This window comes from Aulostomus chinensis, chromosome 2, assembly GCF_037954235.1.
Source record: "Aulostomus chinensis isolate RoL2024-O1b breed Wild chromosome 2, RoL_Achi_v1.0, whole genome shotgun sequence".
NCBI lineage: Eukaryota > Metazoa > Chordata > Actinopteri > Syngnathiformes > Aulostomidae > Aulostomus > Aulostomus chinensis.
In genome coordinates, this window is record NC_141321.1 from 24,376,977 (window position 1) to 24,391,062 (window position 14,086).

The following is a 14,086-nucleotide window of genomic DNA, read 5'->3' on the forward strand; positions in this document are numbered from 1 at the left end:
TACCTTAGTGTGTATCGATGTGTGTGTGTGTGTGTGTGTGTGTGTGTGTGTGTACCCACAATATCCACCCATGTATGTAAGTCCCAGTTTAATAATCTCATTTATGTGGCACCATTCATATGTAAATGATGTCTAGAATCTATTGGAGTGTCCAGTTAAACGACTCAGCTCAGGCTTTCATGGCAAAGGTCCATTCACTCACATCAGAAACACCAGGACATGAAAGCGTCCATCACAAACCTGGGGGTAAAGATGGACCCTGACCTCAACTTGGCAGCCAGATCGCTTCTGTCATTAAATCCAGTTTCTACCACTGGAGGCAGCCAAAATAAAACCGGTTCCCTCTAGGCAGCATTTGGAGAGAACGGAAGCTCAGAGGGGATCGTGCCTTTGCTGTTGCAGCCCCAAACTCTGGAATAAGCTGACTCAGCATATCAGACAGGCCTCTTCTCTGTCTGTTCTTCAATCCCATCTAAAGACCCACCTCTTCTCCTTGGCTTTTAACACTCAGTAGGAGGTTGACTTCCTTTTATTTTATGTTATGGATTCTATTTGCTTTTATTTGATTGCACTGTGTTTTCTCTCTCTTTATTTTTATCTTATTGATTTGACTTTTTGTTTGATCTTATTTTATTCTGTTCCATCCTACTGACTTCATTGTTTTATTGTGCTTCCATTGTGTTACTTCATGTATTTTTATCTTGCTGTGCTGCACTTTGGAACCCTTGTGTTTGTTTCAGTCGTGCTACTTCAATCAAATGGATTGAATTTGAACAGGGAAGACAACTGATTTGATGAGGAATTTCCAGCTGCTCATCATAATATGAGCCCAGCTGATGTCACATCCCATCAGCTTCCCATCTTTGCTGTCACAGCTGCTGATGTTGTCCTACATGACAACAACATTTATAGCTTTGAGAAGATGGAGTTCAACCCTCCTGATAAAGTCTGCTGAATATTTCATCAGGTCTTTCTCACCATCACACGTACCAAAGAAAGTGTGTCAACTTTTCCCTTCCAATTTGTTTTGAAATAAAGTTCATCTTAATTCTGTCTCCTCTTTTCTAATGGGGAACAAAAGGAGAACTCCAGAAAATAGACCTCTGATTGTGGACCCTCCAGGGGCAGACCACATAGGGACAGCAGGCCAACAGAGCCACACATCAACAGTTCAAATAAGCAACTGGACTGAAAATGACATCAGACACATTAAACCACTAAATATAGAAAGCTCAGCCTAGACAGTCAGCGTGTGGTGGTCTTTAACCTCTCGGTTCAAAACCCTTGATCCTGCGTGACCATCATACACAGCTAAGAAGGACCAGTCGGTCCCACCAGGACCAGGTAGTCCCAGCACAGCTGTGTGTGCATCTTCATCTCTACCCACCATCCCTGCACAGAGCTCAGTCCATGGGGGGGGGTCAGGTTTAGGGTGAGGGTCCATCCTGGGGTCCCGGTCCACCACCTGAAGGTCAACCTAACCCTCCATGATCCCCTGGACCTCCCCTCCTGGGGTTGAACTGGCCCAGCTGGCTCATGTCACTGTGTATCCTGGAGAGCCGATCACACTGGCCATTCATGGCTGGGTGAGATGGGGAGGAAGTGGCTCAAACTGCCTTCTGGCCAGATCCTGCTTGTCAGGCGTCACCACGTGGTCGCCAGCCAAGTCCGCATCAAGACCTCCCCTGCAGATGATTGAGAGATCCAGATGTCATCACGGGGTAGGGTTAGGATGGTAGGAGTCCAGGGTTACAACATGGGACCCCTGCCATCTCCTCCAGTGTCCACAGCAATGTCCCTGCTCTCAGGAGAGAAAAGGCTGCATGGTCCTTCCAGCCCTGGAGCCCCAAATCCTCCCAGTCCCAAATAGGCTGGTGAGTGTGACAGCGCCTTTGTGGCTCCACAGTCCAACCATGATTCTCCACTGAAGCTTCATATTTTCTGATATTTTCATTTCTTTTTTAATATTTAGAACAAACACAACAAACAACTAAGGGCTCTTTCAAATGAAAGGATCAAAATGTGCAATGAAAATAAGATCAGAACAAGATTCAACAAGTCAACAAAAGATGGTGTGCCAACTGAACATAAAAAGTAAAAGCAACCTTTCAACCTGAGAGGACCAAGAAAACCTAGGAGCTGAAGGAACAGTTTATTGAGCAAATGACAACAAATAACTAGACCCTGTGTTCGTGACCCAAGGGTCAACAAAGGGGGACCTATTCAAACACAGACCAGGCCTACAGTTCTCAGTGAGAGCCTTCATGCTGGTTTTAATATCCTACCTGCATGTTCCTGTCAAACCAACAGGCTGAGCCCCATTGACAAAAGCCTGAACAGGGGGGTCTTCTTTTGCATGGAAACTATTTGGAGTTCCAGATTCTCACAACTTTCTTCCAATTCAAACTTCCTGCTTTCACAAAAGAGTAAAGTTTCCATTCTTCTGTCCTCCTAGAGTGCACGGGCCAGCCTGTGGCGCTGTGACAGAGGAATAACCCAGGTTCAAGACTGGAAGCTGAGCTGTGGCTGAATGCATCAGTCGGTCCTGAACACTGGAGTCTGATGAAGACCATTCAGTCAGGAGCACTTCTGAGCTTCTTGGCCCTGCTGGGCCTCAGTGGAAGAAAACTCCTATTAAATGTATTCGCTGATGGGTTTGGGTCATTGCAGGGGAGGCCTGCGATCTTCATCTGGTGCCGATGCGCCGTGTCTGGAATTTGGAAAGTAAAAATTCCAAATTCCTGCCATATTTTGCCAAACACAGACGTCCTGTGCTGATCTGCATCTCAGTGTTTGTTGTTGTAATTGCACGCCTTCTCTCTCTCTTTCCTGACGGAAACTTTGATTTGCAGTTTTGACAGCTTTTTAGGAGCAATTTGTAAATTACTGGAGGGGGGGGAGAGAGAGAGAGAGAGTTTTGGCCTCTCCTTCTGCCCAGGATGGTTCCACCTCAGTGGAAAGGTTAACAAAATACTCATCAACTTAGTGTACAGGTCGTGATGGCGACTGTCCAAAAATACTTTAAAAGGCTCAGAGCTCAGCACCGATTAATACCATCAACATCGTTCCTGCAGCTTTAAATGAGCCACATCGCTGACGTTCCTGCACTTTGATGTTTTTGAAATCTGCAAACCTCCTGAAATATTTGTTGACAGCTTCTGTGTTGTACTTCTACCTCTACAAAAGGACCTCAGAGTATCTGGGGGACCCTCGCCTCTACGAGGACTCACCGTGGCTGCGGGACATCTTCACCCAGAGCACACAGTGATGTCACTACCACACAGAAGCATGAGTCCAATATATGTGTAGTACCACAGGCACAACAAGTACATTTGATAAGTACATCCTAGTTTTATGGTACTGGAGATGTAGAGGGAAGTATCAATTACTACAAATTCATTCATACATTGATGTACTTGATGTTAGAAATATTGTTAGACAGAAGATACTTTCCATGTCTCAGCACATTACAAATCCTATCAAATCAAACATGAACACAGGAAATAAGGACCCATCGAATCCACGGTAAAATCCTCCTCCCTTCTGGAGAGGATGGTGACAAATTCTGGAGAGACCTTTTATCACCTCAAAGTTGGAACTTAATGATTGAGGGTTTTACTTTGGACCCCAGAGGAAACACACCATTGATCTTTTTCAGTTGTTTTTTATTCAAGGCCCTGCTGTTCTGAGCCCTGGTTCTGAGCCGAGCCCTGAGGTGACGGCGGCGGACCTGATCCTGCAGCTCTCTCACCTCCTCCACAAGTGAACTGTTCTGCAGGTTGAACTGTAAACCAAGAAAACACATCAAATGTTCCCTTCACACAGGAGCAGATGAACAACTATGACACCTCAACAATGGGGCTCATCAGAACTCATGTTGTCCAGATGTCAGTTGTGTTTGTGTGGCTGACGAGTTTGTGGTCAGGGACGTTGGAGATGAAGGGCCAGGTAAGGCCAGCAATCTGGATCAGAACAGCTCCAAGTCAGACTGCACCTTCAACATTTCTTGAATGCAGAGCTGTTCCTGAACCAAACCTTTAGCTTCTCAAAATAATTTGATGCCTCAAGAACAGAGACACTCTAATCATCAATGAAGGATAAAATGGTCCCTGAGCGTGCAGAGTCTGATGCAGTCATGACGTCAGGCCAACTCACACGTTTGGTGCGTCTGAAGAACAGGTCTGCTTCTTCCTGTCTGTCAGACTGAAACATAAAAGAGCAAACAGTGTCATCATGAGCTTCTCTCTGCTCTGGGACCACTGACACTGGACCGCTGCTGCTGGCCTCTGATCTGAGAGTTCCACTGAAGCTGGATTTCATCCAAAAACACAAAAGTCCCTGTAATCAAACGGCTGGTGACTGTGGACAGATTCTGTCTCAGGTCAGGGTCCACTGAAGACCACTGACCATGCAGGACCAAGACAGCCACCGTTTACTCACGCTTGACCTCCACCACTGGAGCCAGAGAACTACATTTAATAACTAGAAGACAACCAGACAGCACAGATTGTCCCTCCAACAAGACCAGCCAGACCCAAAGTAAATCAGGCAGTGTTGAGCAGAGCCTCACGACTCCCGTGTGGTTCCTCTTAGTGACGAGGGGCACGAGTGGGCTTGGTTTTTTTCAGTCATTCTATATGTCTTTAATATCTCATGCTATATCAGCTGTGACATGCAAAACAAACAGGTGGGAGTGACGACTGCAGGACTAATCCTTATTTTCTGGATCACCTGTGTCCATCATTTGACATCAATGTCCTTCTAGAATTGTGGACATGTTTGATGTTGTGTTTGTGTTCAGGAACGCTGGTCATGCTCAGAACTGGAGAGGACGTAGTGGATGTCAGACATGTGAGTACCTGCCATGTTTGTTTGACTCTGGGCAGCCACAGGGGAGTGAAGACCTGAAGCTCTTTCTCCATATTTGCTGCAAAACTGACTTTATTTGTAACATTTTGTTCTATTTTTCATTTTTTGTAATGGAATGTTGTGGACCTGCTCTACTGGTCTGGAAGCTCGTCATCACTCACCCTGAGGCAGAGGAGAGACAAGTGAGCACAGACTTCTGCATTCTGGTTGTTCAAACGGTTGGCCTCCATTAAAGCTTACACAGCTACACACAGCTCCCCCAGCTACGCGCACACGCACACACACACACACACACACACACACACACACACACACACACACACACACACACACACACACACACCAGGTTTGCCAACAAAAATCCATCATCTCCCTGGGAACTATAGTAATCATTTCCATCGTCATGGTGCAGGAGGGGTGGTTACCCAGTAACAGGTGATGCCCAGGCCCAGCCAGGTCAGACAGGATGGAGACTGTTGACAAGCCTGCAGGTAGGTGGCTGTGGCTTGATCAGACTGAAAGTTATCAGAAGAGAAAGATCCAAATGATCGTATGGTTTCACTTGAAGCCTGCTGATACACACTCATCCACACAGTTAAAGTGCTTCATACACACGCATAAACACACAAACTCACACACACACACACACAGGCGCGCGCACACACACACAAACACACATGTACATATATACATACGTCCACATATATACACATATTTAAATTTTTACAATTTTTTTCTATTTTTGCATGCTACTGCAAAGTTTCAGATGCTTTTTGGCATGAAAAAGCCAAAAATAAGCATCACTTTGACCTGGGAGACCAGGAAGACCGACCCCAAGAGGCTTCAAGTTTTCTTAGTCACGAGGAGCCAAAAGCGTCATGTAATGGCATGTTTAACACATGTATATACCAGATTTCTTTCATAAAACCTCACTTTATTGCCTCAAAATGGTGTAACAAAGACAAAGAATGTCATTTACTGTCTATTCTTTCACAAAATTCTAAAATATTCATGAAATTGTTTTTTTCCCCACAAAAACCTCATATTTTCAAGTATTTCAAACCTAATTTGATAGACCTGAACAAGTTTGTGATGTCTGCTTGGACAACAAGAAGGAACAGGATGCTGGCCAGGTACCATATCAGCGAGGAGTACATGGCAGCCTTTCGTGAGGACCCTCCACAGCATGCTGCTCTTCACTGGGATGGCAAGATGTTACCAGACATCCTGGGCAGTGAGCCTGGGACTACATCAGAGACTCTTGCTGTGCTGGTTTTTGGGCCACCAGAATCATATTGAAGGAAAACTACTGGGAGTGCCAATAATAGACAGCTCAAGGGGAACAGCGCAGTCAGAGGCCTCCATGGACTCGCTGGAGACGTGGGGACTTACTGGAGTGATTACTGCCCTCGTAGTTGACACCACGTCCATGAACAGTGGAGGACACCGTAGTGCCGCCAAGCTTCTGGAGCAACAACTGGACAGAAAGGTGTTCTACCTGGCATGTAGGCACCACATCCTGGAAGTGCTGGTTGGTGCTGTCTGGGAGAAGCTGTTAGGTCAGGTCAAGAGCCCAGAAAACCCCTGGTTTAAGCAATTCAGGGAGGCATGGACGGCCTGAGCACCGATTCCCCTAAAATCCTGACCATCAGAGGGAAATGGCTCAGTGACAAGAGAGTGTACTCTTTGGAGCTACAGGAGATGCTGAGATGGGAGAGGCCACCCAGAGCTGACTACCGGGAGATGGCTGAGCTGACAATGATAGTTCTAGGGGACACACCTCCTCGTGGGATCCATTAGTGTCGGCCAGGAGCCATCCACCAGGCCAGGTGGATGGCCAGAAACATCTACTCTATGAAAATGGTGATGTTTTCTGGGCAGCTAGCATGTGATAAAGAGACTGGGACAAAGTTAGAAAGGCTCATCAAATTTCTGTCACTGTTCTACAAACCAATGTGGATGAACTCAACATTCACTCCTGATGCTCCGGTAGAGGATCTGCAGTTCTTCAAGGACATGCTGCACTTCAAGAAAACTGATCCTGACATTGCTCAAGCAGTCCTGGTGAAACTAGACAACCACAGGTGGTGCCTTCCTCAGGAAGTAGGTCAGCATGTTTCATTTGACGTACAACTGGATGTTTGTAAATTATTTGTATGATTGTTTTGTGGCTCAAGAGTGATTAAAATGCTTCGTATTGCTACCAAATATGTTCCTCTGTCTTGTATATCAGCAGTTATCATGAAAAATGGTCTTGAAAAAAGCTGTTTTCATGACGCTTTTGGCTCCTCGTGCCTAAGAAAACTTGAAGCCTCTTGGGGCCGGACTTCCTGGCCTCCCAGGTCAAAGTGATGCTTGTTTTTGACTTTTTCATGACAAAAGGAATCTGAAACTTTGCAGTAGCATACAAAAATAGAAAAATGTCTTTTTTTTGAAGAACCCTAATATACATACATATACATACATACACACACACACACATATATATATATATATATATATATATATATACACGTCCAAACACACACACACACACACACACACACACACACACACACACACACACACACACACACACACACATTTATGTACATCTGTCTGACCTTCCCCTCCTGGAGGCAGATGGAGCCAAGGCGGAGGAGAACAAGGTGAGAGTCTGATGGCTGCTGCTGGAAGCTCAGGCTCCTCTCGTAACTCTCCCTGGCCTCAGTGAACAGCCCGGCCAGGTAGTGGCAGTGGCCGTTCAGAGCCCACACGTCTGCATCCTGCTCACAGGTCCACACCACATGAGTTTCAGCAGGTTTGGTAGAGCCTGGTTTACCATACGGTTGCATGGCTGCTCTTTCTTCAACAGAAACGCTGGCTTTTGGGAAATGTGCTAATTTGCGACTGCACCCAGAGCTACAAAAGAGCATCCATAGATAACTGCTAGTTAGCTTAATGCGATGAATGCTAGTGGGTGGTGGTGGTGACATGAGTGACTCTTAGGATCCAACTGGGAGCATCATGTTGGGGGGTGAAGCTGACCTGGTAGCTCCTCCTGCATCCAGGAAACAGCACATCTCTGTGTCCCAGCTCACCCTGTTCATCAAGATCTCTGCGTCACTACGAAACTAGCGGTCCTGTTGGGGGGGCACAGACCATCAGCTTCATTCCTACTACTACTCGAGTATTACTCTTCTTGATTCAGGATATCTTCCTACCAAATATTCTTTTACCACATTAAATACTCCTCTCATCTGTCTCTAGCTCAGCCTGAATGTCAACTGTCATGATGAACTGGTGGACTAAAATGGCATTTCTGTTTAACCTTGGCCATGTCCATGAAATTCAAAGGAACCGGTAGGACATCTCATAAAGAATCTCTGTGGATCAACAGCTCGAGACACTGCAGCAAATCTTGCCTCAGCACCAAAACATTCTCGCTAACCCTAACCTGGTTATATTTACAGGTACCTTCAAGCTCTTTAGCTCGCCATCTTCCTCATCAATGGGCTCTCCCTGGAAAAAGGCGCTTGGCAGGAAGTGGTTCCCTGGGGCTAGCAGGGCTTGATGGGGCCTCTTCTTCTGTCTGCAAGTGTGTTCCCTCTGCCCTCCTGCCTTCAGCTGCCCCTCAGAGAACACCAGCACCTGATCCATCTGGGAGACAGCACAGCAGCTGAGTGCTCCTTTCACACTGAAGCAACGGCCCCACGTCACCGTTGGTCTGATGCTTCAGAATTAATTCAGTTTCATTCAAACAGTGGACTTTCATTAGAGAGGATATCTCTGACCACGTTAATATACAGCAGGTCTGCATTTATGAATTTCTCATTTCTCCCCAGAGGGCTGTCATTACATAAAAAATGACTGTTATACCGGTAAAAGTGGTTCTGTTCAGCACCTGGAAGGAAATCGGGGCTGCACAATAAAATCAGCGCTTCAATATATCAGAATCAGTCTGATGGCCAGTATTTATTTCAACTCAGTTCTGTTCAAGTCTCCTCTTCTCCAGAAAAAAACAATGTATGATTCAATGGCTTTTTCTGATATTTCAGAAATTAAGAATATTGATACTTTATATTTCCATGTGTTTTCCAGGACATAAAAAAATGAATATCCTATCAATTTGTTTTTATACGTCCACATCACTAAATATCAGCTGCATCCTTCATAAAAGGTCGACAGTATCAGGCACCTTCTCAGTCACAGGGACCTCCATTGCAGCAGTGTATGTGCATGAAGAAGCTGAGTCAGTCAGGAGAGTCCACGAGTCAGGAAGGGAAGCGGCGGTCTCCACGGTGACCTTCAGGTGATCAGCAGGTTGGAGGTGGAGAGTTCCGCCTCTGTCAGTAAAGGTTCTGACACGCTGACAGACACGTCCAGCATCGGTTGCTGAAGGGGTCAAAAGTTCAAGTTTTCTTGTCTTAAAAGGTCAAATCAAACCTCCCAAAAATGGATTTTCCTACCTGAGTTTCTGAAAGCCTCTCCATACACTGGTGAGGAAATAATTAGAGTCATTTTAGTTAGTGACATGAGAACTGTCCACATTTATCACCACAGTCTGAGAGACACGGATTGTTTGAAATCAGTTTCAGGCTACATACACAGTGACAGTTGACAAAGACCATGAAGAGTGTTGAGCTGTGGCTGGAGGTCTGAGTGTCATGGAGTGGTCGTGCTTAGTTGATCATTAACAGGTAAAAGGCTGTGCTGCAGAGCTTTCCCACAGAAGATGGTCACTGTTCCTTTGTTGGTCATCAACGCTGAGATCGTTCCGGTTTAATGGGTGTCATTACCAAGAGGTATCAGCTGAGGAGGTCATGTTTTTCAGTGTTTGCTGTTTGGTTGTTAGCAGGATTACGAAAAATTATGCAACCGAATTCACCGTACTTGGTCCAGGGCGCAGCAGGGGCCAGGAAAGACCAATTTTGGGGCAGATCAGTTTAAGATAGCATGGGAACTGAAGCTTTTTAAGATTGGGTTTGGCTGAGTTCCCCTTGGTGGCCATAAGGTGCCCACGAGGGCCTCTTCCTGCTACCACTGCAGCCTCCATGCACCGTCACAACAGGCGTGTCCACAGTAAGAGCTTCATCCTCCACTCAGCCCAGAGCCAGGTGGAGCAGCCGGTCATAGAAAGAGGAGAATGCTGGCTCACCCAGTGACCACAGAAAAACCAACAACCAACCAACCAAATCTCTAATGTCTCTCTCAGCTCTCATGGCAGTGACACCCTTTATGAATCTGATCCAAGCCTGACACAGTAATTGTCTATACCACCTTCTGTTGCTATTAAACAAGAATAATAATTATAATATTAGATGTTATTATGAATAAATGGCAGTGTAGACCTTTTACTTTGAAAGTGTTTGTTCTTATTTTGCAGATGATGGTTAAGGATGAACTGTGACAGTTGGTTAAACAAGTAAAGCTGCCTGTGAGGATGCAGGAAGTATCGTCCACATTAAGAGGGAAGAATTCGAAGAAAAAACTGACTCCACCCAAATTCAGGGCAGGTAATTAAAATGAAGTCATATTATCAGGTAAACATGTAAAGTTCTTCCCCAGGATGACAGCAAGCAAATATCAAGGACAACTACATACAAGAACCTTCTGTTCCTGTCATTAATATTAGAGAAATCTACTGACTGACCTTGCTGCTGAGTTCATGGAAAGATCCCCCAATGACTGAGGTGCTGACTGGATGCAGGGGGACTGTGGACGAGAAGCTGCACTGACCTGGAGGCGGACGAATAGACGTCAGCCCTGCAACTGACACACTGAAGGTCAGGAGAGCGCCCCGGTTAGCCTAAGTAGAGGCAGCATGGCTCTCCGAGAGAAGCTCAGTCAAAGCCATTTTAAAAAAGCTCTCCTTGTACATTGTTGATTTGGTGGTTGTAGACATGTGAGACAAAAAAATAATACAGACAATGTACTTCTGCACTGAGATGAAATTCTAAAAAACACTGTTACTGTTATACACACACACACACACACATTTGCACAAACACACACAAAATCTCTGCTTTTACAAAAGACGTAAATAAAAAAGGAGTTGTCATGAAGGTACTGTAATGCTCAAAATAGTACACAGTAAAGTGTCAATCTTTGTTTTCTGGTGGGGGTGGGGTTGAGGGAGGGGGGTGGGGGCCATATTGGTGACCATCATCTGGTAAGTCTCTGTTTTGACGAGCACTGACTGCACCTCGCATCAGGGGCAGCAGGTCCACCACAGCTTGGCCCAGCACCACCGTCTTTGGCTCAGCTTTCATCTTCTCCATCAGCACTTGCTTCACCTTCACTGACCACAACAAAACCATTCATCTTAAACACGGCGAACTGAGATCAGTTCTTATTTCACCAAAGACACGGCCATCCTGATTGAAACTGTCCTGTTCACTGTCCTGATTCACTGGAATTGTTCCTGTCCTGCCAGGATTCAAAAGAGAATTCATGGCAACTAAAACACTGACGTGAGCTCTGTTCCATCACTTTAACTCAGGTAACATTTTCTCTTGCTATCATGTGAGCATAACAGCACTAAAGGCTACGTTTGACTACTGAGCCACAACAGACAATCGACTGTATGGAGGAGACCAAGTAAAGCCGCTTGTTGAGAAACCTCAGACATCAAACTACAGGACAGCGTTCTCAGCTCAGGTCACTGTGTTACCTGTCACTGGTTTGTGGCTGAGTTCTGTCAGAGCCAGCATGTCATTCTGGCAGTGCAAGATGCAGGTGAAGTTGTAGTTGGCACACAGCTCCAGGGGATCCACCAGCGTCTTGTCTGACCGGCCCAGCACCGTTCCATCTCTCTCCACCTGAAGAAAACTTTGTAGGCTGTCTGGCTTTTTCTTCTGCTAGAAGAGGAGGAACTAATCAGGTGTTCATACACCTCACTATGGAAACAACTTGACTACACACAGACACCTAACAAATTGGAGGAAACCAGGAACACAGCACTGCAGCGGTTTGCCTCCAGGCTTTGTGTTTGTCACCGTGACCTTGACTTTTTTCCACCAAAATCTTATCACTTCATTCTTGAGTGGATGCTTGTTGTAGATGTGAAGGAATCCCCTCAGGTGAGCAGCACTAACAAGAAAGGGACTGACGGACAACCTGAAAACCAATCGCCTCCAACTCAGGGCTGGCATTAAAAAATCATTAAAAGATTTAGAAAGACATGAGGCCACCATGAGCCACCAGAACAGCTTCCAGGGGCCTTGGTACTGGACTCAATGCAGTCAGTGTCTAGAACTCTACTGGAGTTGATGATGGTGGAGAAAAGTGCTGTCCAAAACCTCTCTGTTTATTCAGGGTGCCTTCAAAGACCATGGCACATTATTCATATCATTATTCTACTCATGAAACCATTGAACCCAGCAGCATCTACATGACATCTTTCTATACACAGTTATTGAGACCTTTCCTTTAATTTGTCACTGTTTACGTAACACTTGCAAACAAAGTTAGCATCACAGTTCCTATCAAACACTTAAAAATAACATGGAGAATTTGGAAATCCACAAATTATTCACAAAATTTAGAACAGAAATTTTTTTTTTAATTAAAATTTTAAATAAGTGAATACAGTCTGGGCAAATTTACTGACTGACGCTCATCACCACACAGATGAATGTGAATCGCCTCCAAAGCCACAGGTGAAAGCAAACGGACAGCTAGCGTGCTAAAGCTACACAGAGTTCTAAACGCCATGACGACAAAAGCTGCTGGTAGTCGGTTTCTGATATGTGATACGTCTGCCTTTTATTAAATGGCAAATAAGGTACAGAATCCAGGCTCATTTACGTTCGTCCTTGTTTTCGTCAATAAAATGAGCATTTTGTTCGTTTCTAAAAAGTTCAACTATCTTACCGGACTGAAGTTGGTTCCGCGGATTATTTTGATTTCCGTTTCGTTTTAGTTTTTATCCATCGTGATGTGGATGGATAGTTCAGACTTTCTACACTTGTTCAACAGTGATGGGTGAACAATCTTCAGTTGTAGATAGACGACAGAGTCCCGTTCCTATGGCAACGGTGACACATTCAAAGACACTGATTGGAAAAATCTAAAAAATAAAATTTACAAGTTGCATGAAGATCAAACAAAATTATGTAATGAGATTCTGAGATTTCTGATACTTCTGATTTCTGATTGAACCAAAATCTTTGAAGTGGTAAAAACACATTGATATTCTCACAAAATTAATGTATTAGGAGCTGACATCAGCCCAAAAAGCTACTAGATACAGTCTCAGCTATCAGCCTTCAGGTGGGACCAAGTTGGACAGGTGTCAGGGCAAACATGACCAAGTGGAATCCAATTACAAGACAAAAACAGTTATCCAGAGGGTTGGGAATCCAAGCAGTTTGTAGAGAAACTGGAAACTGACCTGGGACCAGTCTTCTTGCTGTGAGCACCACTGCATGAGCCGTGGGGTTGTGTGGATGTTTTTTGTTGTGGTGCATGAACTCTATAGTCAGGTGGGCGTCTCTGTCTCCTGGGTCTGTCATGGCTGATGGGCTTTGTTGAGAGGCTTATCTGGAGTCACAAGCATGATCTGCAGAATCATAACCACGATTTTCAGAATAAGACAAATTATCTACTTGATAGGTCCAGAGTTGTGAATACAATAGAATTCTCAATTGAAATTGAATAAGACTGACAATCATAACTAATATTTCACTGACTAATGAGTCCAGCCGCTCTCCCCCGCTCATCCAGTCGGACTCACTGTCGGTGACCACGCCCCTCTGACGCAGCTACTTCACACATTCCTCATGCAAATCAGGCTGTTGATTGGCTGGCACAAGTAAAGACAAGTAAACAACAGCTTTTAAAACATAGCACAGCCTACTATTTATTGCTGGAACATGAACACGCATCTGGAACAACTGGATCGGTCACTCATAGCTCCATGTCTGGGTCCACTCCGGTAAACACTGCTCGATGTCTGCCCGGTCAACCGCAGGTGTCCGAATGTCCGAAGCGGACAGCTGAAGCACCATTTCAGCCTCTTCCTCTGCTGAAAGATCACTTCCTGGCCATCTTGTCTCTCACTCTGTCGCGTTCACGGGCATCAACGACTACAGCTCTGCTTCACACAGCCAAGCTCACTTTACGCGCCTTTTCGTCTGTTTATTGGCTAAAAGAATATCTACTTTATATTCGGAAATAATCTCATAGGCTGGCGTCAACTGTCAATCAATTGATGCAGGGTCAGCTTTTTAAGCTG

The 14,086-nt window shown here is 45.2% G+C and overlaps 1 protein-coding gene across 1 annotated transcript; it reads right to left on the reverse strand.

The window, feature by feature from the left end:
* Window positions 1–1,576: 1,576 nt before the first annotated feature.
* Window positions 1,577–13,688, reverse strand: LOC147269535 (cilia- and flagella-associated protein 70-like). The gene is made up of 10 exons (XM_086196293.1): window positions 13,542–13,688; window positions 13,244–13,411; window positions 11,522–11,708; window positions 9,318–9,344; window positions 9,047–9,243; window positions 8,326–8,508; window positions 4,156–4,203; window positions 3,643–3,784; window positions 3,231–3,246; window positions 1,577–1,685 (listed from the first exon to the last, which is right to left on the reverse strand). The coding sequence occupies exons 2-10, from the start codon at window positions 13,277–13,279 to the stop codon at window positions 1,577–1,579; spliced, it is 945 nt and encodes a 314-aa protein (XP_086052419.1). The 5' UTR covers window positions 13,280–13,411; window positions 13,542–13,688.
* Between the last annotated feature and the right edge of the window lie 398 nt (window positions 13,689–14,086).

What these genes read in the sequence shown, in the direction of transcription:
- LOC147269535 (XM_086196293.1), bottom strand. Translation starts at nt 13,279, where the DNA reads ATGCAGTGGTGCTCACAGCAAGAAGACTGGTCCCAG. An exon ending in AGCAAGAAGACTGGTCCCAG is followed by an intron (nt 11,709 to 13,243) that starts GTCAGTTTCCAG and finishes CTCCTCTTCTAG; the next exon opens with CAGAAGAAAAAGCCAGACAG. An exon ending in GCGAGCTAAAGAGCTTGAAG is followed by an intron (nt 4,204 to 8,325) that starts GTACCTGTAAAT and finishes TTTATGTTTCAG; the next exon opens with TCTGACAGACAGGAAGAAGC.